Below are 20,691 nucleotides of genomic sequence, written 5' to 3' on the forward strand. Positions count from 1 at the left end.
TTGTGGGGCTTACATTGCTCAGGCAGATTGAAACAAATATTGGGCTCCAAATCATATTTTATGTCAAAAAGGTTCATTCTGACATGGGCTGACATGCGTCTTGGCCTACAGCAGCCTATGGCTGTAGGGGGTCAGTGATGTTGCCATGTGAGTGACACAAAGGCATCATTTATTCCACATGCTGCATTTGATGTTTATTCCACTCGTTATAGTTTTTGCACATTTTGTACCCTGGCCTTACATAAAATTTAAATACTCTTAATTTGGAATTAACCTTTTTCTTGCAGTGTGTTAGAAGTCAGAGGACGTGCACTGGTGAATGTTTAGTGTAGCAGGTCAGCGGTGCTGCTGCTAATTCAGTATACACTGGCTGTAGTTGCACATCATCCGCTGGCCAGGTGTGGCCCGCGGGGAGTTAATACATGGGAGTGAACCGCTCGGGATCTCATCTCCGAGACAGACATCCAGTGTGAATGAGTCCTCATTTCTCCCCACTGCGCGTCCCCTTTTCTGACTGTATCACAAGCCTAGAGCAGGCCGTAACACTGGCACCGAGGGAGCAGTGCCCACTCTACACTGTCGTACAAAAGGGGGTGGTTATGGACGGAGCATCTAAACCAATCAAACACTCACACCCAGTCAACAGATCTGGGTTTAATCCATTACCGTTCTTTAGCCCACTCTGCCACCCCAGTTCAGACATGGCCATATGCAAATCAGTCTACCCTGTGCCTCATGGGAACAGTCCAGCCCGAACTGCCAAGCCATGCCTTCCCTGGACCGGAAACAAGCTTCCGAGGACCGGTTTCTGGCATTTCAGCCGTCTTCAGCCCGGCTTGCTTGAATCCAGTGGCAAAGTGAGCAAGGGACTCACGTCTGAGCATACCCTGCCAACTTATGGCGAACAAAGTGGTGCAAAAGGGGGTGGTGATGGACAGAGCATCTGAACCAATCAAACACTCACACCCAGTCAACAGATCCGGGTTTAATCCATCACCGTTCTTTAGCCCACTCTGCCACTCCAGTTCAGACATGGCCATATGCAAATCAGTCTGACCCTGTGCCTCATGGGAACAGTCCAGCCCGAACTGCCAAGCCATGCCTTCCCTGGACCGGAAACAAGCTTCCGAGGACCGGTTTCTGGCATTTAAGCCGTCTTCAACCCGGCTTGCTTGAATCCAGTGGCAAAGTGAGCAAGGGACTCACGTCTGAGCATACCCTGCCAACTTATGGCAAACAAAGTGGTACAAAAGGGGGTGGTGATGGATGGAGCATCTGAACCAATCAAACACTCACACCCAGTCAACAGATCTGGGTTTAATCCATCACCGTTCTTTAGCCCACTCTGCTACCCCAGTTCAGACATGGCCATATGCAAATCAGTCTGACCCTGTGCCTCATGGGAACAGTCCAGCCCGAACTGCCAAGCCATGCCTTCCCTGGACCGGAAACAAGCTTCCGGGGACCGCCTTCTGACATTTCAGCCGTCTTCAGCCCGGCTTGCTTGAATCCAGTGGCAAAGTGAGCAAGGGACTCACGTCTGAGCATACCCTGCCAACTTATGGCGAACAAAGTGGTACAAAAGGGGGTGGTGATGGATGGAGCATCTGAACCAATCAAACACTCACACCCAGTCAACAGATCTGGGTTTAATCCATCACCGTTCTTTAGCCCACTCTGCCACCCCAGTTCAGACATGGCCATATGCAAATCAGTCTGACCCTGTGCCTCATGGGAACAGTCCAGCCCGAACTGCCAAGCCATGCCTTCCTTGGACCGGAAACAAGCTTCCGAGGACCGGTTTCTGGCATTTCAGCCGTCTTCAGCACGGCTTGCATGAATCCAGTGGCAAAGTGAGCAAGGGACTCACGTCTGAGCATACCCTGCCAATTTATGGCGAACAAAGTGGTACAAAAGGGGGTTTCTGGCATTTCAGCCGTCTTCAGCACAGTTTGATTGAATCCAGTGGCAAAGTGAGCAAGGGACTCACGTCTGAGCATACCCTGCCAACTTATGGCAAACAAAGTGGTACAAAAGGGGGTGGTGATGGATGGAGCATCTGAACCAATCAAACACTCACACCCAGTCAACAGATCTGGGTTTAATCCATCACCGTTCTTTAGCCCACTCTGCTACCCCAGTTCAGACATGGCCATATGCAAATCAGTCTGACCCTGTGCCTCATGGGAACAGTCCAGCCCGAACTGCCAAGCCATGCCTTCCCTGGACCGGAAACAAGCTTCCGGGGACCGCCTTCTGACATTTCAGCCGTCTTCAGCCCGGCTTGCTTGAATCCAGTGGCAAAGTGAGCAAGGGACTCACGTCTGAGCATACCCTGCCAACTTATGGCGAACAAAGTGGTACAAAAGGGGGTGGTGATGGATGGAGCATCTGAACCAATCAAACACTCACACCCAGTCAACAGATCTGGGTTTAATCCATCACCGTTCTTTAGCCCACTCTGCCACCCCAGTTCAGACATGGCCATATGCAAATCAGTCTGACCCTGTGCCTCATGGGAACAGTCCAGCCCGAACTGCCAAGCCATGCCTTCCTTGGACCGGAAACAAGCTTCCGAGGACCGGTTTCTGGCATTTCAGCCGTCTTCAGCACGGCTTGCATGAATCCAGTGGCAAAGTGAGCAAGGGACTCACGTCTGAGCATACCCTGCCAATTTATGGCGAACAAAGTGGTACAAAAGGGGGTTTCTGGCATTTCAGCCGTCTTCAGCACAGTTTGATTGAATCCAGTGGCAAAGTGAGCAAGGGACTCACGTCTGAGCATACCCTGCCAACTTATGGCGAACAAAGTGGTACAAAAGGGGGTGTGATGGACGGAGCATCTGAACCAATCAAACACTCACACCCAGTCAACAGATCTGGGTTTAATCCATCACCGTTCTTTAGCCCACTCTGCCACCCCAGTTCAGACATGGCCATATGCAAATCAGTCTGACCTTGTGCCTCATGGGAACAGTCCAGCCCGAACTGCCAAGCCATGCCTTCCCTGGACCGGAAACAAGCTTCCGAGGACCGGTTTCTGGCATTTCAGCCGTCTTCAGCCCGGCTTGCTTGAATCCAGTGGCAAAGTGAGCAAGGGACTCACGTCTGAGCATACCCTGCCAACTTATGGCAAACAAAGTGGTGCAAAAGGTACGGCAGTTTCCAGCATGCCCGCAATGCAGTGTATGCTCTCCAGAGCCCCCTTGCCGGCACCACTGATGGGGAAAGCCCAACATGCGCGCACAGAGCCCTGCTGCAGCCGAGGCCCCTGGGAAAGCCTGACACACCCTCCATTGACTACGGAGGAGGAACGCGCTCCCATTGCCCATAGAGAAGGACAGAGAAAGGGAAAAGGAAAAGGACACAAAAAGGTCACAAGAAAGAAAGGAAAGGAAAGGAAAAATAAAATAAATAAAAAATAAAGATTCATCAGAGCACACAGAGCAAGAAGCTCTGAAGGACCAGGGTCAAGCCATCTCACAACCCCAACAGCCAACCAGAAGCTCTGAAGGACCAGGGTAAAGCCACTCATGACCCCAGCAGGCCCTACAACCACCCAACTGTGAGCGTAGGTCAAGGAAGTGGAGGAAGGACTGACTAGCATAGTTAAGGCAACATCCAAAAGGTAACTCTCCATGGGGGATGAAGCTTGAGCCAGCCCCAGTACAGTACAGCCTCACAGGGGTGCTGCCACCATTCAGTGAACTAGAGGACCTGGCAACAGCGTCCCTGCGATGGAAAATCTGGATCGTGCTGCTCAAAAACAACTTTATCGCCATGAGAGACCAACTGAACTGTCAAGAGGTTGCTGCTCTTCCACTATGCCGGAGATTAAATATTTAAACTATACAAACACCTACCAAACACAGGTATTGCCACAGACTATGATGCAGGGGTCACAGCAGTCAATGCTCACTTCAACCCACAATCTACCCGGACTTTGAGAGGTTCAAGCTGCGCCAGCCCCGACAACGTGAAGGAGAGTCCATCGATGCCTTCTATGCCAGGCTACGTGAACTGGCCAGCACCTGCACGGCGGCTGACCAACCAATGGAGATCAGGGCGCAGGTCATCCAAGGATGTCGACACAAGGTACATAGAGGCCTAACCCTGCTGCAACCCAACATAAGCCTAGAAGACATCCTGATCTTGGTACGAATGCACGGTTTGCACCAGAAAAATTAACGAAGCCCTCACAAGCTCAAAAGAAACCGGAAACCATCAAGACAGAGTGCGCTGATGCAATCCGGGTGAGGAATAAAAGTGACACAAACAGAAAACCGAGATTTCCAACAACCAAGCTCAAGTGTGGATACTGCGGTCGGTAGAAACACACCGTCGGTGGGTGCCACAAGCAGGGATGGACTTGCGCCAACTGCAGAATCCCCAATCATTTTGCAGTGGTCTGCTGGAAGAAATCAAGAAGAAAAGACACCAGAAGCCAGAGGCAACTGACAAGGGAGATACTCCAGCTATCATCACAAACATAGCACGGGGAACATCCATTACGATGCGGTGTATACACCGCACTACCATTACAACGCTGGTTTTACAACGCACTGCAGGGCGCTCTAAGCTAAGGAATAGTAGATTTACTATTCCAACACCTTCCCTACTGTACGTAGGCTGGTGTTGGAATAGTAAATCTTACTATTCCTAAGTCCAGCATCCTACAGCGCAAGTCGTGGTTACGACTTGAGTTGTAAAACCAGCGTTGTAATGGTAGCGCGGTGTAAATACCGCGTTGTATTGACATACAACCTATAGCACACCAGGATGATCCCAAAGGGGCAGGAAAATCATACATATGTCTCAAAGACTCCCCTCCCGAAGAAGAGACGTTTTTCATTTCTTTCACACGGGAGCTGAAACGCCGCCAAAGACCACAGCCAACGTGTATCATCAAGCTGGGTCCCAGGTCAAAGACATCATCGACACGGGGCATCTATCAATAAAATGGGGATCCAGCAATACAACCGTCTCCAACCCAAGCCACCCCTAACAGCCTCCGAAACCAAGATCTTTGCCTATGGGAGCCACTCCTTGCTACACCACAAAGGCGGGTGTCTATGCCCATAAGGTCAGATGAGCAAGAAGTCATGACGTCAATGCACGTCATTGACCGAGAAGCAGACATCTTGATTGGCAGCCACACTGCCAAAGACCTGGGTCTAGTAACCTTTAACAGGAGCGTCCCGACTCACCAAGTCGATGGCCTACTAGATAAATTCCCCGAGTTATTGAAAGGCCAAGGCCGCCTCAAGTGCCCTCCAATCAAGCTGCATATCAACCCATCGATCGCACCAGTGGCGCTGAGAAATCGGCGCATCCCATTCCACTGGTGTCAAAAGAACTTGAGAAGTTGGAACAACAAGGGGTTATAGAAAAGGTGTCAGGCCCGACCCTTTGGGTTTCCACGATGGTGAGCGCCGAGAAACCCAAACAACTGGGGAAGATACTAATGTGTATCGATATGAGGCTACCTAACCGCGCCTTTAAGATGGAGCGACACATCACGCCCACTATGGACGGTCTCTTTGTGGATGTCAACGGCTCCCGGTGGTTCTCGAACTTAGACCTCAACACCGGGTACCACCAGCTGCCCCTGGCAGAGGAAAGTCGGTACATCACCACCTTCAGCACACACCTGGTACTATGCCAGTATGAGCGCCTGATCTTCGGGATCTCGTCAGCTGCCGAGGACTTCTAGAACACCTTATGCCAAACACTATCCAACCTCCCCCGCATTCTGAATGTCAGCGGTGACATCCTCATTCCCTTCGCCATGCCAACAGTACATCACAAGCACCTGAAGGGCACGCTGCAATGCCTCAGTGAGCTCCTTCTTCCAACCATCCCTGGAATTTTTCAGCTACGTCTTCAACTAAGAAGGCATTCAATTAGACCACCGCAAGCCACAGACGATAAAATGGGTACCCGCTTCCGGCGCACCCTCCGAAGCGAGGAGTGTCCTCAGCATGGCCACATATTGTGGGAGGTTCATGCCTGACCTGGCCAGCCTGGCAGAACCACAAGGAGCCCTCGCGAAAACGGATGGCAGGTGGCACTGGGGCCCTCAAGAGGACGAATAATTTCCGAAGGTCAAAGATGCCCTCCTCAGCAAAGCCACGCTAGTATACTTTTACCCAGAGAGACATAAAGAACTCTTAGTAGACGGCAGCCCTGTAGGGGTCAGGCAGTGCTGACTCAAGAGCAGGAGCCTGGGTGATGAGCCACCCTAGCATTTGCAAGCAAGGTGCTGATACCGACGGAGGCGGGGAACGCCCAAATTGAACTGGAAGCACAGCCCATAAAATGGGCATGCAAGCACTTCCACCATTACCCATGCGGTCACCCCTTCAAAGTCATAACTGACCACCAGCATTTGGTCCCGCTCTACAAGGGTTCAGCCCCTCACCCACCACTGAGGATCGAGAGGTGGGCAATCCAGCTGCAACATTATCAAATTGAGGTGGTCTATAGGCCGGGGTCAAAGATCCCATCAGAATTCCTATCCTGCCATCCCACACTACCGATGACGAGGGCACCCATAAGACCGACGTGTATGTCAAGATGGTTTTGAACACAGCATGCCCCAAGCACTGACCCTCGAAGACATCAAACGGGCGGCAGAATCAGACTCAGTCCTCTCAGGCCATCCGGGATGCAAACGACTGGGCCCAAGAGGACAAAGAAGCACTGACAAAAATGTGGAGGGTGTGAGACAGCAGGTCACACAACTGGCATATGGCGGACATTAAGGCGCCACAAAAAGGATGTCAAGGATGAGGGTGAAGGTATGGTTCCTGGAGCTAGAAGTGATGGCAGAAGACCAAGATGCCCCGCATGCCAAATGATAAGCATGCCAGAATGACTGGCAATGGTAATCACGGAGGAACTATGCACCAATCCCTGGTCCAAACTAAGCATGGTCTTCAGGAGTTTTACCGGTGGCAAAACCCCCCTCGTCCTTGTTGATGTACACTCCAGATATCTAGTAGTGGAAGTGATCGGCTCTCCTGCACTCGTCCAAGTGGCACCCGTTCTAGAAAAGGTGTTCATGACCTTCGGCCTCCCCACGGGGACCAGGAGTGACAACGGGCCCCTGTTCCATGAAGCTGAATTTGCTGAGGGATCCACCACCACTGGATTACCCAAGGGTGACGTTGAAAGGTTGAAGTGCACGCTTAACAAGATATTACGCATCGCCACTGTCGATCAGGCCGACCCTGAACAACGCCTCCACCTGTTCCTCCGAGAGTAATGGAGCTCCCCCCACTGCACAACCCAACAGACACCGTGACCCTTGCTGTTCATGGGACACGGAGAGACCTGATCCCCACCTATCCAGGGTGAACACCACCACCTTATGACGTCCAAAAGACCCAAGCATGCTGCAAGCGGCTCAATGAACAGGCCAGCATACGGCGGCGGGCCAGACAGAGATTACTGCAGCCCGGAGATACCGTCATCCTCAAGGACCACCGCCCAGGGTGGAAGTTCAGGACCCGCTATAAACAAGGGAGCTGGACAGTCACCGCAAAAAATGGCACCATGGTGATGGCCCAGAAGGTACCAGAGGAAATATCACAAAATATCTTCTGGTTTAAAGAAGTTGTGCAATCTACCTCTGATTCAGGCCTGACAGCGGAGGAAGAGGGCTGCATCTGGCTGGACAGGGAGGACAGGGTCCACGTCGAGGGGGCGCCGCGGACCAAGGCCCAGCAGAATCACCGGGTCCTCACCAAAACACCCCACCGAGTACCCCTCACCAGGTCCTCACCAAGACACCCCACAATCACCTCCTGCACAGCGAGCCACCTATTGGAGGCCAGCCTCATCGCTTTAGCCTCCGGCCAAATCCCCAACTGAACCAGCGGCTCAAGGACTTTGCCTGTTGAACATCATGAACCCTTTTCAAGACCAAGTTGGGATGGGATGTAGCAGTCCAGCGGTCCTGCTAATTACAGTATGCACCGGATGTAGTTGTACGTCATCCGCGGGCCAGGCGTGGCCCGCGGAGAGTTAATAAATGGGAGTGAACCATTCCGGGTTCATCTCCGATACAGACACCCAGCTCTCATTTCTCCCCACTTCATGTTCTCTTTTCTGACTGTATCACAAGGCCTAGAGCAGGCGGTAACATTTAGCAACCTTCCAGAGATAAATAGGCCAGCAAATAATTATAAAAAATGATTTACAAACATTTCACTGCAGTACCAACATTGACACAATTTGGACACTGGTGATTGACCTGTAGTTATTGCTGTACAGATTTTGTCTTTTTACAGGGGGTAGAGGATGCCCCCTTAGCCCGTGCTGCCCTCCATACTGTGTCCACAGGCATTCCACCACCTTTAACTGAAGCAATGAGTAATTAAGTGCTGCAGTGCAGGCTGATAAATGTCCACCAGTACCACAATACGTGGCAAAGTCGCATACGTAAAAAAATCTAAAAAATCAGGGAAGATCTCATGAATAGGCAATTTTCCTACAGAGCTCCTAGTAAGTTCCTTTGCACCATTTTCTTGCAGAAGCCTTGGAGCTAAATCTGCTGCCATAATGCAATGGGAAAATGTGTTTGCAGGAGGACTTTCTTTACCTAATGTCGCCAGTCAAAAAAGTTCGCAGCGTCACCAGGGCTTAAACTTCTAACTAAACGTAAAATAATAATCCAGAGCAATAAACTCATTTTACAGTCACAAAGTCATTCGAAAAGTACATTTCCTATAGGCACAGTATATAACCCCACCATTATGATTAACCTAGATAAAAATGTGGGAAGGCTCATCCTGTTCCTTTTATTTGCTTTGCCTTTCTTGGTGGGCTGTGCTATTTGGTATTTTTATGAAGTTTTACATTTCTTATGCTGGTTTTAATAGCTGTTGTGCTAGGTCTGGACAAGGGTCTACGTCAGTGCAGTAGACACTGGTGTTTCCCTGGAAAATATGATGTTACAACGCAAACAATTACAAAGCATGCCTCTACAACGTGTTTTTTTACATCGCAACCACCATTACATTGCATGATTTTACAACGCATGCCATTACCACACATTTTTAAAAACTGCCATCACAGGACATGCCATTACAACGCATACCATTACTACTCATATTACTTTTGGGGTAATAGTGTGGTAACTTTTGGATAGTGTAGGGGTAAAAATGTCTATTCCCACTCCAGTGAGTGCAACAGTAGGGTAAGCGTTGGATAGTGTAGGGGTAAAAATTACTATTCCTACTCCACTGAGTGCAACAGTAGTGAAATAATTGAAAAGTGTAAGGGGTTAAAATTACTATTCCCATGTATCCCAAAACCCATACCCATTCTAAAACAAAAAAATCTCCAATACTTACTGTTGGACTTGGCCCTTTTGGCAGGTTCACCCTGAAACATTTTGCGTTCTCCTAGCCTTTTTCTGTTACCTGGTGTTGGTGATTTTAGGCCTCTGAGCACTTTAGCACTGTGGTCCAGTGAAAAGTGCGTGCACTCTCTGAATGCGTGTGGTGAGATTTGCCTGCCCTCCCATAGGAATGCATGGGGGATATTAGTGTCCATGGTAATTCCTGGTTTGAGAGGAGTGCAGGGGCGAGTTTAGTATGTATGAACTCGTGAGGATAAATGCTGCCCAATGGTGTCTGCAGATTTATGGTGACTGGTGGAGAAATGTCACTTTTAGTAGTTGACATTTATGAGTACTGTGTGTCTGCCTGCCTGATGTGAATTCCATATCTGGCTTGTGATTGACAGGAGCTGAGAGGTGTGGGTGGCTCCAGGAGACGGGGTGAGTCAGCCCAGTGGTGAATAGAGAGATCTGCAAGCAGATGGGAGGTAAGAGTTGCACCTGGGACCTGAATAGGGCTGTGCCTTCCCTCCGCAATGCTCCTTCTGCCCCCTGTGCTGTGTCTGATCACTGAGCCCCCACCTGACACTGGGGAGTGGAGCTGGGCAAAACAAAGTGCTCCAAATCCCCTCTAAACCAGTTCTGACTGGTATCCCGAAGCCCTGTGCTGTGACACAAAGAGATTTACTGATATAAATATAGGGGCTGTGACCCCATGAAGGTGTGCAGTATTGGTTCCTTAATCCTTTGGGGGGCATGCTGCTGCTGGGGCCCAGGAGGACCTTCCAGGAGGGCTGCCTCCCTCGGCCCAGCTATGCCCCTGGGACCCTTTGCCTCATTTCTTCATTTCTAAGGACTCTAAGCCTAGCGCCTGGTAAGCGCTTTATTTCTAGGCCTGCCTAGCGCTTTGTGGACCTGAGGAGGAGTACCTCTGTTTCCCCCTGGCAGCGCTGGGCTACGATCGTTTTGGGGGGTATTCCCCTGCTTTGGCTGATTTATTGCGGGTGCCCACCCCGCTTATGCTGAGGATTCAATTGCGGGTCCCTACCCCGCTGCATATTTTTATTGAGGAGGGTGCCTATCCCTCATTGTCCACCTTATCTTTATTTTTACCTGCGGGAGCCCACCCCGTGTTTCAAAGCCGCAAAACCGGAAATCAGGCGAGGTTGCCTGGCATTGGGCAGGACATGCACAGGAAGTCCTGCCCGCCGCTAAGAAAGCCGTCCGGAGCCTCGTGGCTCCAGAGAAAAGTCCTAGGTCCCAGGAGGGGGCTCAGGTGAAGTCAGGGGAAAAGAACAGCTGGTGCAGGCAGCGCCTGTCTCTTGTCCCCTCCGGGGCTCCCATGGTGAAGAGGAAGCCCCAATGCCAGAGAGGAAGTGCAGCATTTCAAGTCCCAGGTCCCCGGAGGAGGCCCGGGTGAAGAACAGCAGATAGCAGTGCGGGGCTCCCATGACTGAGGAGAGAACCCCACGTCCTGCTGGCAGAACTGAAGAGCAGTGAGGCCGGAGAATCCAGGAATCCCCGAGGCAGCCCGGTGAGTGAGGGCTTGGCGGGGACATGGCGGCATCATTCTCTGAGCGGACCCGCCATTGCGGGCCGTTCCAACAATGGGGCTAAGTGTGATTTGGAAGTCTCGTGGGGGTGCCGAGTGAGGCACAGAGCCAGTTCTGAGAAACCCCGCCTGATAGGGGGCTGCTCCAACGTGGGGCGTATTTTTCTTCAAGAGCCCGCGTTGCTCCCACAAGAGGGCACGTATTTGTTTGCGGGGCTAGAGAGCCCTCCTGTGCCCGTGCTTGTACTTTTGGCCATTCCAGCTGCCCCGACGGACAGTGGGCAGGTGCAACGTTGCCCAATTTGTTTAAGTAGATCCAGTAGGGACCCAGAGGGGCTTATGCGGCACAGTGGGGCCAGTACCCATCCTTATCTCCCAAGCTGCGCCGCACCAGCGTGGGCAGCTGCAACGTTGCACACATTTGCATGAGCGGGCACGATGAGTGCCAGCCTTCCTCAGATTTACAGCTGTGCAGCAATTAGTGCCAGCTGCAACGTTTAGGCCCTCATTGTATATGCACAGCTGCGCAGCAAGTAGTGGACAGCTGCTATGTATAGGTTTGCACAGTAGCGCACTTTGGATTTTGCTGCATAGGCGGCAGCCCTGACATTCTGGACACAGGGCATTTGAGCCCCTTTGAGATGGCCAGGGTGACTGTAAGGTAAATAGGGCATCAGGCCCTAATGTGAGTTATGCCTCTACTATGGTATTTTAAGGATTCTATGCACTAAATGTGAGTTATGTGGTGCTAGGAAAGGCGATTCATGTAGTATGATTTACGCACCCTGTTTTGATACCTCTAAATGTAGTTTTATATATGAGGTTGGATTGCATAATTTGTTTATGCTGGTGAGGTTGGCGCAGAATGTAATTTGCACCTGATGTGATATTGTGCATAATGTAGTTTATGTTACAGGCTGATGCTAAGTACAGTGATTACCAGTGGTTACGGGTTGTACGTTTATGTTATGTTTTACTTTTACTAAGTTTGCTTTGTGATGGATCTGACATTGGTCCAGTGGGCCCTGTCAGGTGTATATAATCCCTTGTAAACATGCTCTAGTGCCAGTTTGCACCATGTATATTATGTGTTTACTATTCTAATGTGTTTTAAGAATACGAAGGCTATTTTTGATATAACCTTGTGTGGAGTTCCTTTTGTAGTGTGCCGGGGATGTTGTTGCTGTGTGCGTGTGCAAATGCTTTACACATGGCCTTCGGTATAAGCCTGACTGCTCGTGCCAAGCTACCAAGGGGGTGAGCAGGGGTTATCTTTGACGTGTAATTCCCTTGCCCTGACTAGAGTAGTGGTCTCTGCCTGGCTTTGGCGCAAGCCTTAGCCATCCAGAGATCCCATTTCTAACACTTACATAATAATGCATTGCAATGGTATGCTTTGTAATGGTATGCGTTGTAATGGCATGTGTTGCAGTGTCATGTGTTACAATGGCATGCATTGTAATGTCATGCAATGTAAAAGCAGTTGCGTTGTAACAGCTGCGTTGTAAAGGAAGTGCATTGTAATGACTGCTTTGTAATGGTTGTTTCCCCTTCCCTGCATATTTGAAAGCTGCTTTGAGCACATTCTTCCAACGTCTGTGGGTAATTGGGTCATTTTCCTGCAGAGGGATTAGATCCTGTCGGTCCCTGCTTGTGGTGCAGTCCCGCGACTTGGATCTGGTTCCATCTTCCGACTTTAACCGGACTATCCATCATCTTGCCTTCTCCAAGTCTGATCCAGCTGCCATTTCCAAAGGTCTTACACCAATGTTAGTGACCTCATAGTCCATTGGCTGTTCTACCCAAAAGCAGAGTGCCCTCTTTGTACTCTTCTGACATTTTTTTCACTCCTATCTTTTAGTACTCAAGAGTTCAGTGATCAGCAACAAAGTGTCAAAGCAAAACACACACTGTTTGAAGTGCTTAAAGAATCTCAGAAGTGCTCAGAATCTCCAAAGCCGCCTTAAGCAAACTTCGGGCAGGATCACGTTCAACAAATATTTTGCAGCTCTTGTTTCAACAAGCATCATCATCCCATTCTTTTAAATATGTTGACTTGTTCCTGATACCAATCAGATTGTCTCCCACACACTGGTGAGAAGGATGTGCACTTCAGCCCTGTGATCAGCGATGTTAGATGCAAATCTCATTTTCTAAGAATATAACATTGTGCGTATGGACTTATACTTTTTATTTGTTATTTTATTTAGGGATGCAGAATAGGCACCCATAAATTGCCTGGAGTTTTTCTCTGTTAACAATTTTTCTTGTTCATAGTAACAATCCATATATCTTTACAAAATGACACTGAAATCTTTTGAATTTTGTTTGCACTGTTTATGTCCCAATATGTTCTTTTCTTCTTTGCATTTTGTTGTTGTTCTGCAAAGTTTTATTTTAGTTGAGTGAAAAGTCATAGAGTCTATTTCCTGGAGCGTTTATTTGTGTATATAAAAACAATGGAGATTATATATAAAATCAATGATGTTGTAAATTATGAAATATGAGAAATAACAAGGACCCCCTGAAATGGATAGAGTTCCTGGGTCAGGGCAAATAATGTATGTAAAGTAACATACCCAGGCAAACACACATATGAACTAACAAAGACAAAATGAATAGTAACAAACTGAATTAGCATGAAAAGTACATTTTAATACATTTTCATAAAAAGTGTCATGAGTTAAACCATTGACATATTGATAAAAAGTGATAAAACAAATGCCATTAATACATTGTTATATACAGTAAAATAAATGGGGAGATGGTTTCCTGTCAAATTATGAAATACAAATATCATGAGTGATGTAGTGTGTGAGTTCATAAGTGGTGCAATGCAGGGGCATAAGTTATAGTTAGCACTGCAAATATATATATATATACTTTGAGAAAGGCTGATGGCAGTCGAAACGCGTCACTCTTTGGGAAGGTGCTGTGAATAAAAGAATCGTATATACAACGCGCTGTGTGGAGTGCCCTCTTTCTCTTGCCTTAGCGAGAAGGAGCACAAATATATATATTTTTTTCTATGTAAACTTGGCCCTAACTATAACTACCTACTGGCGACCGGTTGGAGCAAAAAGGAAAGCACTCGCAGGTCCTTGCTTACTTACAGCGTGATTTATTTCATACTAGAACCCCCCTGCACTGATAGACGCGTTTCGGCAATCTACCTTTTTCCATGTCAGTGAGACCAAGCAAAAAACACCATTATAAAGTGCAGACGCGCATTATGTGAATACAAAACATGGAAATAAAAGATGGCTAAATACAACTACTACTTGACATTCTTGGGAGTCAATTACCCCTCCTGTTGCCTTTAGTAAGTCCTTGACAGCAGGATTGCTGAGAGGTTGTTGGAGTAAATGCCCCCTTTTTCCCACCACTCTACAAACAGGCCTCCTGGTGCACTACTAAAGGGGGATGAAGCCCCCTTGGCTATTGAGAGCAATTGAGGGCCAACTACCCCTCCAGTTAATTCCAGTAAGTTCCACACAGTGGGTTTGCTGAGAAGTTTTTGGTGGTCAGTTCCCCTTTCTCCACCACTCTGCAAATGCGCGGCCCCCCCTCCTGGGCTGATTCGAGCACAGCGGACCCCATCCCCCTGTGCCAAGCCTGTACAGTTGATGCCCTGATTCCACCCACGGCACCAAGTAACTCACTCTGGGGAGCACGTGGGGGGAGACTGAAGTCCCAGCGGTCCCTGATAGCTCCCCACCTCCCGGGGTGCCCCGGGACATTGCTGGAGCCGGCCCTGGGAGATAGCGGTCCCAGGGGCCATCTATAGCTCTAGGAGGGGGGTAGGTGGTCATTCCCGGGCCTGCAGGGGATCTGCCTGCCCCTGCATTATTTCTTTTAAAGCTCTGGGAAGGTGGTGGTCCCTGGGGCAGCGGGGGAGTCGTGCCCCCCATGCATTATTTGCAAGGAAAGACCCGGGGTTGTGGTGGACTCCTGGGCTGGGGGGGTCCAAGAGGCCCCCCATTTATAAAAATGTTGTGCCCCCTCCTATGTGTACACAATGTTCTGGGACCTGGCCACCACAGGGGCCTATACTTAGCAAAACGTATAAGCCTGCACTTTGTTAAAAAAAAACAACTCAGCAAGATTCATGGATCCAGCGCGACCCCCACCAGAATAATTTACAAAAAAATGCTTTTTTGGCCTTGGGCTGTCCCAGTTGGACCCCCCACTCCCTCCAAGAGGCCTAGGGGGTCAGGGTGTTCCTACCCTACCCCCTTTTCTTTTTCTTGAAATCTTTTTTATGTTACTCGATTCAACCGAGTCACAAGATGGCTGCCAACACTTCCTGATTTGAAGTATTGGCAGCCGATCAAATCTCAGTACGAGATCGGGAACAGTTGCGGATACTCCCCGTCCCTATATAAAAATGTAAATTGCTTTAAATATCTCTGAAACTACTGAATGAATGTACACCAAATCACAGAAAGCTCTTCCTTGGACCAACATCTACCTTCCTGCCTAATTTGTTGTAAATCCGTTCAGCAGGTCAGTCTGTAGCTGTTTCTAACGTTCCAATGGGAATTAACATGGGGAAAATGTGCTTTTAAGCACCCTCTGGTTCTCAGCCCTCGCTTGATGGATCACCCTGAAACTTTCAAGATAACAGCTGAAGTGAGTGTCATATCAGTTGTGAAGATTCACGAAACAGTCCCAAAGTTATTGGCAAAACAAAAAAATGTCTTCCTATGGAAACTAGGTCCTAATTTTAACTACCTACTGGCGACTGTCAGTAGGTAATATGTATATGTTTGTATCGGCAAATGAAAAAACGCTCTTCCTATGGAAAGTAGGTCCTAACTTTAACTACCTACTGGCAACTGCCAGTAGGTAATATGTATATAAAGTCCACATTTGTAAAGCGCACAATCACCCGTAAGGGTCTCTAGGCGCTGGGGGCCGTCGGGAAGATTAAGCGAGCTATTGCCCAGAGTCACATGGTGCTGGGCTAATCTGCCGCCGGAGCCGGGGATCGAACCGTGATCCCCAGATTCCAGCGCCAGTCGCCCTGGCCGCGGCGCCACACCTCTTCCACATAATGCATATACATATATATATACATAATGCAGAGTCATTTTGGTGGTAAGAATATGCATTACATAAATTGCTGCAGACATCAACAAATTCACTAAACTCTAGCAAAGTGCGAAATTTTGCAGCCTTCACAAATATGCAGTTTTCAATGGTATTGTGTGATGTGTACAAAATAAAAAATGTATACTTTTGCATAGCTCTGTTATAAATGTGTAAACATCCTCTAAGGGGCCTGTTAGAAGCATGTCCGAAGATGGCCATTTAATCCTCACACGGAATTACCTATAATACTGGTATCAGTAATATGGAGGGAGGGTGTAATTACCTGGGATTGGAAGTGAACCTTCCGAAATGGTGTAATAAAAGTGAAATCAGTAATTCTGCACTTGACGCACCTGGTGATGCTCATTTTTGTCTGTATTTACACCCTGGAGATGCCAGTTGCTTCCAGCAAGGTGCCTGGATGAAAACCTCATGTACAGAGGACCTCATAATCCCAATGGAACTGGAAGCTTACATTACTGGCATCATGGGGAATAACTCTGCACTCATAATGAAGTTCCCAGTCTGGATTTATTGGTGATGCACGAACATCTACATTTTACCTGAATGGGTCGACCCCTACTGATTTGCCCATTTTACCTTGAGCACAACAGCTTTATTGACCCACACTTGATATAACTTTACGGCAACTCAGCCCTCCTGTGGCTTGCATGTTGTGCACATATTGGGTAGGACTTTAGTTGGAACTGAAAATCAAACAGGTCAAAGTAAATATATGTGACAGTAGTATTGGTCAAAGTAATGGTGCTCAAAGAAATTAACTTCAAATTAATGATAGAAATTCACCTGGATGAATGGAGAATAAGTGAGGGAATGTGCACCGAATTGTGTGTGCACTTCAAGGCTCATTGAAGTAAGTGGAGAAATTGAAAAAAGAAATATTTGTGTGAAAAAATCAAGTAAATACAAACATTGATTGGAAAACAGGGGTCGTATAACAGAAAGCGCCCCCTGGAATGCAATAGGCTTGTTAACCCACTTCTTCCACCCCTGGGACACTTTGGTATTACTAAAGGGAGTTACAGATGCTTGTGCGGTCCCTCTGCAATACACATTGTGACAGTGCTCACTGGTGTGATTCCAAGGGTGTGTCCAAGGGTGTGTCCCTCGTACCCACTAAAGAGGAAATATGTTGCTTTTGCACCCGTGCCATATTACAGGCTCAGGTAAAGTGATCCCCGGAAGTGCACTTACTGCGCTCCACATAGTAGTCCCTCACTACACCCGTCTGCAGGGTGATCTCTGCCCCTGTGTGAAAATCAGGCCAGATTGCTGCCTTCACAGTAACATCACACCAGTGCTTCAAACAACCTTTCACTAATGCACTATTCAAAGGGCAGGTGCAAGTTCAGACCTGCACTGGGAACAATGTATTCACTGGGAACAGTGCACTGTCCCGAACTGCACCCACCAATCCCAGTTAAAGGCACACAGTGGTGTAGACATGGGCAGTGCACCCTATATTTAATACGGACCCAGGTGTATGCCATATATTGTGTGTGAATCCCACATACATGCATGGATGAATTTTCACTTTTGCACCCTAAGTAGATGGGAGTCAGAAGTATTTGTGAATGATCAAGCAAATGTAAATTGCAAATCTTTCTGGCTTTAATTTTCATTTGTGTTGTAATCTGTACCTGTTTTGTGAATCAAGTCTAGTTTATGATTAACATTGCTATGATATTACAATACATAGAAAAAGTGTGTCACTGTAAGAAAATTGGTTATTAGTTGCGAAGGATGTGACTCCTTGCCAAGTAATATGTCCAACATCCTATCAGGCCCAACAAAAAAGTTCATTAAATAAACCTGATCTGAACCCCTGGTAGCAGAATGACTTAAGTTGTATAGCTATTAAATGAAGTTCAGTTAAAGCCATTGGTTTTGGTGGGGATGGCTTTGTGTGGGAAAATTCAAATATCGCAGCCACCGAACTCTTCTCAACGCGTCATTTCTATCTTCGAACTTCATTTAGAGCTTGGTAGACGCGTACTCAGTCAGAAATATGAAAAATTTCCTTTCGACCTTTTTAGAAGTCCATTTTACCATGATGAGCTTGTAATAAGATGGGCGGGATGTCCATCAAGTTTGTGACAAAGTACTTGTCTGCAAAACTCTAAATCAATTTTTTTGGTGGAACAGTAGCAAGCCTAACATTGCATCTGACAGTGTCCTTTCTAAATTAAACATCTTTGTGCAAGGTCCCCCTGAAGCTTTGGAGGTCTTTGTATTCCAAAAATGTTCTAAGTCTCAGCTTTCCAGACTTCCTGGAGCAGCTCCTCTTGATCACTCCTAAGGCTCCCATGACCTGAGGGACAACCCTTAGGGGCCAGGGCTCACTCTAGCAGAGGCCACCAGCAAGTGCAAGTCCAGGTCCACTTGCTACTGGTCAGTGGTCACTCTATGAAAAAGTCCTCTTACAGCTTGTTGTGTCTCTATAGCCACACAGGGGGTCATCCAACTGACCTGTACAGAGTTAAAAAAAAACAGCAATTCCAGTCATCAGATAATTGGAGTAACCATACAGAAACAGGGATTATCTAACCGTAAAATCAGGTGCAGTTGTGCAGGATAGTTTTATAAGTTATCTAAGAAACGCATCAAAAAAACGATGTTACAATTTAAAGGTAGCCGCTGAAGTAAACATGGCAGATAGCAAGAACGGAAAAGGCACACCTAAGAAATAGCACAGTGTAAATAACATACTTTTGATTACGTGTTCCATTCAAAGAATAGCAACATCAATTGCTGTAGTATTTGTTGTCACAGTCATTTTCTCAAACAGTTTTTTTCCTGTTCTGCCAGAGACAATAGCTTTGTAATCCATACGATCAATTTTGGCTCCCGGTCTGAATTACACATTTAAAAAATCTGTAATTATACCTTATCCTGCATCCAAATGAGATCATTTGATGAAACTTCTGCATATGACACAGAAAATCAGTGTCCTAATCACTTGTAATTGGAATTACATTTATGAATTTGTATACTGTTTGACTCATCTCCAAGCATCAGACAGACAATTTGATTTGACTTTTTATTTTTTTTATCTCAACAGTCAGCAGAGTTTTTCGAGATGCTGGAAAAAATGCAGGTAAGAGATCTACCGAAACATTCTGCAGAGTAAATTCTATGTGCTGAGTGAGGGTTCTACTGACACCCCTTCGTGCGGGGTGACCTATTGCATCCTTGGGGTGTTTTTCTTTCTGTTGATAAGACACTTGTGAGTACCAGTCAGGATGAACATGGTAAAGTGTGGCTTTAATAGACCACATACATATACAAGCATCTATATATCTTTATATTAATCCTTTGAGCAGCAAATATGTTATTCTAGTGTTTGTCATTGACAGCAGCATTGTACTGGAAAGATGTATGGTGTAAATTCACAACTTTAAAAACTTTGCAATAATGTCTAGATCTGCACCTGGAAATCTCCACAGTTGCAGGTTTCAAGGGTTCCTTGAAAACATTTGTGAATTTCATTTTTGACTGCAGGTTTATGTATATGACCATTTCCCCATAAGAACATCAATGTGCCAGAGCAAATGTGCCATACATTCTTTTTTATCCACATTGTAAACTCTTTTTTTTTGTAGAGAAACGCCTTCCACAATGCACCTACAAAATTTGAGGTTGCTCTCTTTCCCTTCCCAGCTTGGAAAGGGGTTTACACCTGTCCATATTTGGAGTAAATGTATGCCCTTTTACAAGGTAGGAAGGGTTTAAAATGAGTTGGTGAACAGTCCTGAAAGTTTTTGTTTGTGGACTAACAGGGAATTCATTACCCACTCACCACCTTGTGAAACCCACTTTTCACTTCTGTAAGTAGGTTTACTAAGAGTGAAATCTTCGCGCTTGTAAATCATTTTACAATGGAAATCCAAACCTTGCGAATTCCAAATGTAGTATTGCATTCATAAAAGCAGTAAATCTTACAAGCATGTATAGGTTTTAGAATGATGTCTAAGTGTTCTCTGTGAAGTATATCTTATGCAGAATGATTTTGTAAAGAGTATGTGTTATGATATTTGTTGAAAAATGTATGATTTTATGTATTAAGTGGCAAAGTGAGAAGCTGTGCAAGCTTTGTAAAGTTGTGAAAGTGTTCACAGAACTTTATGAAGGTTGTAAAAAAAAAAAAAAATTCACAATCCCCACTTATGTTTAAAAAATATCAAGACCTATTGCATTGTCCCTTTCATTTTGTTTTGTATAGTTATTTCATTCATAGCAACTCATGGTCAGCTTACAGTATGAGTTTTATTTTTCTTCCAATGGTGTGAAGTATTTTGAAGTTGTGATTGTTCATATAGTTAGTAGCAGCGGTGGCCAATCATACTGCATTTTTCTGGTGATTCCAAATGACCTACTTTTTATAAGTGTGGTGTGGCTACAGTATGACTGCTGTAGGTAAATTATGAATTTGTAATGTAAACCAAATTTGCTCATTGTCATTAATTGGTAAAATCACTATACCAAACAGACCAATTTGTCAGCATTGAGCCAGAGCACTGCTTTGGGTTTCTGGTTGTTGCTTGTCTGCCATAATGTGTTTAGCAGTGATCTCATATTGTCCCTGGAGAAATGTTCATCCCAACTCCTGCATTAGTCTAATTTATGATAATTAGGAATTCTTTCTTGGGCATATCTGTAAAAATGTTGACAAAAGTGTT

At 46.8% G+C, this 20,691-nt stretch overlaps 1 protein-coding gene across 3 annotated transcripts in view; it reads left to right on the top strand.

The window, feature by feature from the left end:
* RAP1GAP2 (RAP1 GTPase activating protein 2) overlaps positions 1-20,691 on the top strand; it is a 941,171-nt gene that overhangs the window by 437,136 nt on the left and 483,344 nt on the right. For all 3 annotated transcript variants that reach the window (XM_078679320.1, XM_078679318.1, XM_078679319.1), the window contains one exon: positions 19,074-19,109. In XM_078679320.1, coding sequence (XP_078535446.1) covers positions 19,074-19,109 — 36 coding nt within the window. The remainder of the gene's footprint in view (positions 1-19,073; positions 19,110-20,691) is intronic.

The sequence above is a fragment of the Lissotriton helveticus genome, chromosome 3_1 (genome assembly GCF_964261635.1).
Source record: "Lissotriton helveticus chromosome 3_1, aLisHel1.1, whole genome shotgun sequence".
Lineage (NCBI taxonomy): Eukaryota > Metazoa > Chordata > Amphibia > Caudata > Salamandridae > Lissotriton > Lissotriton helveticus.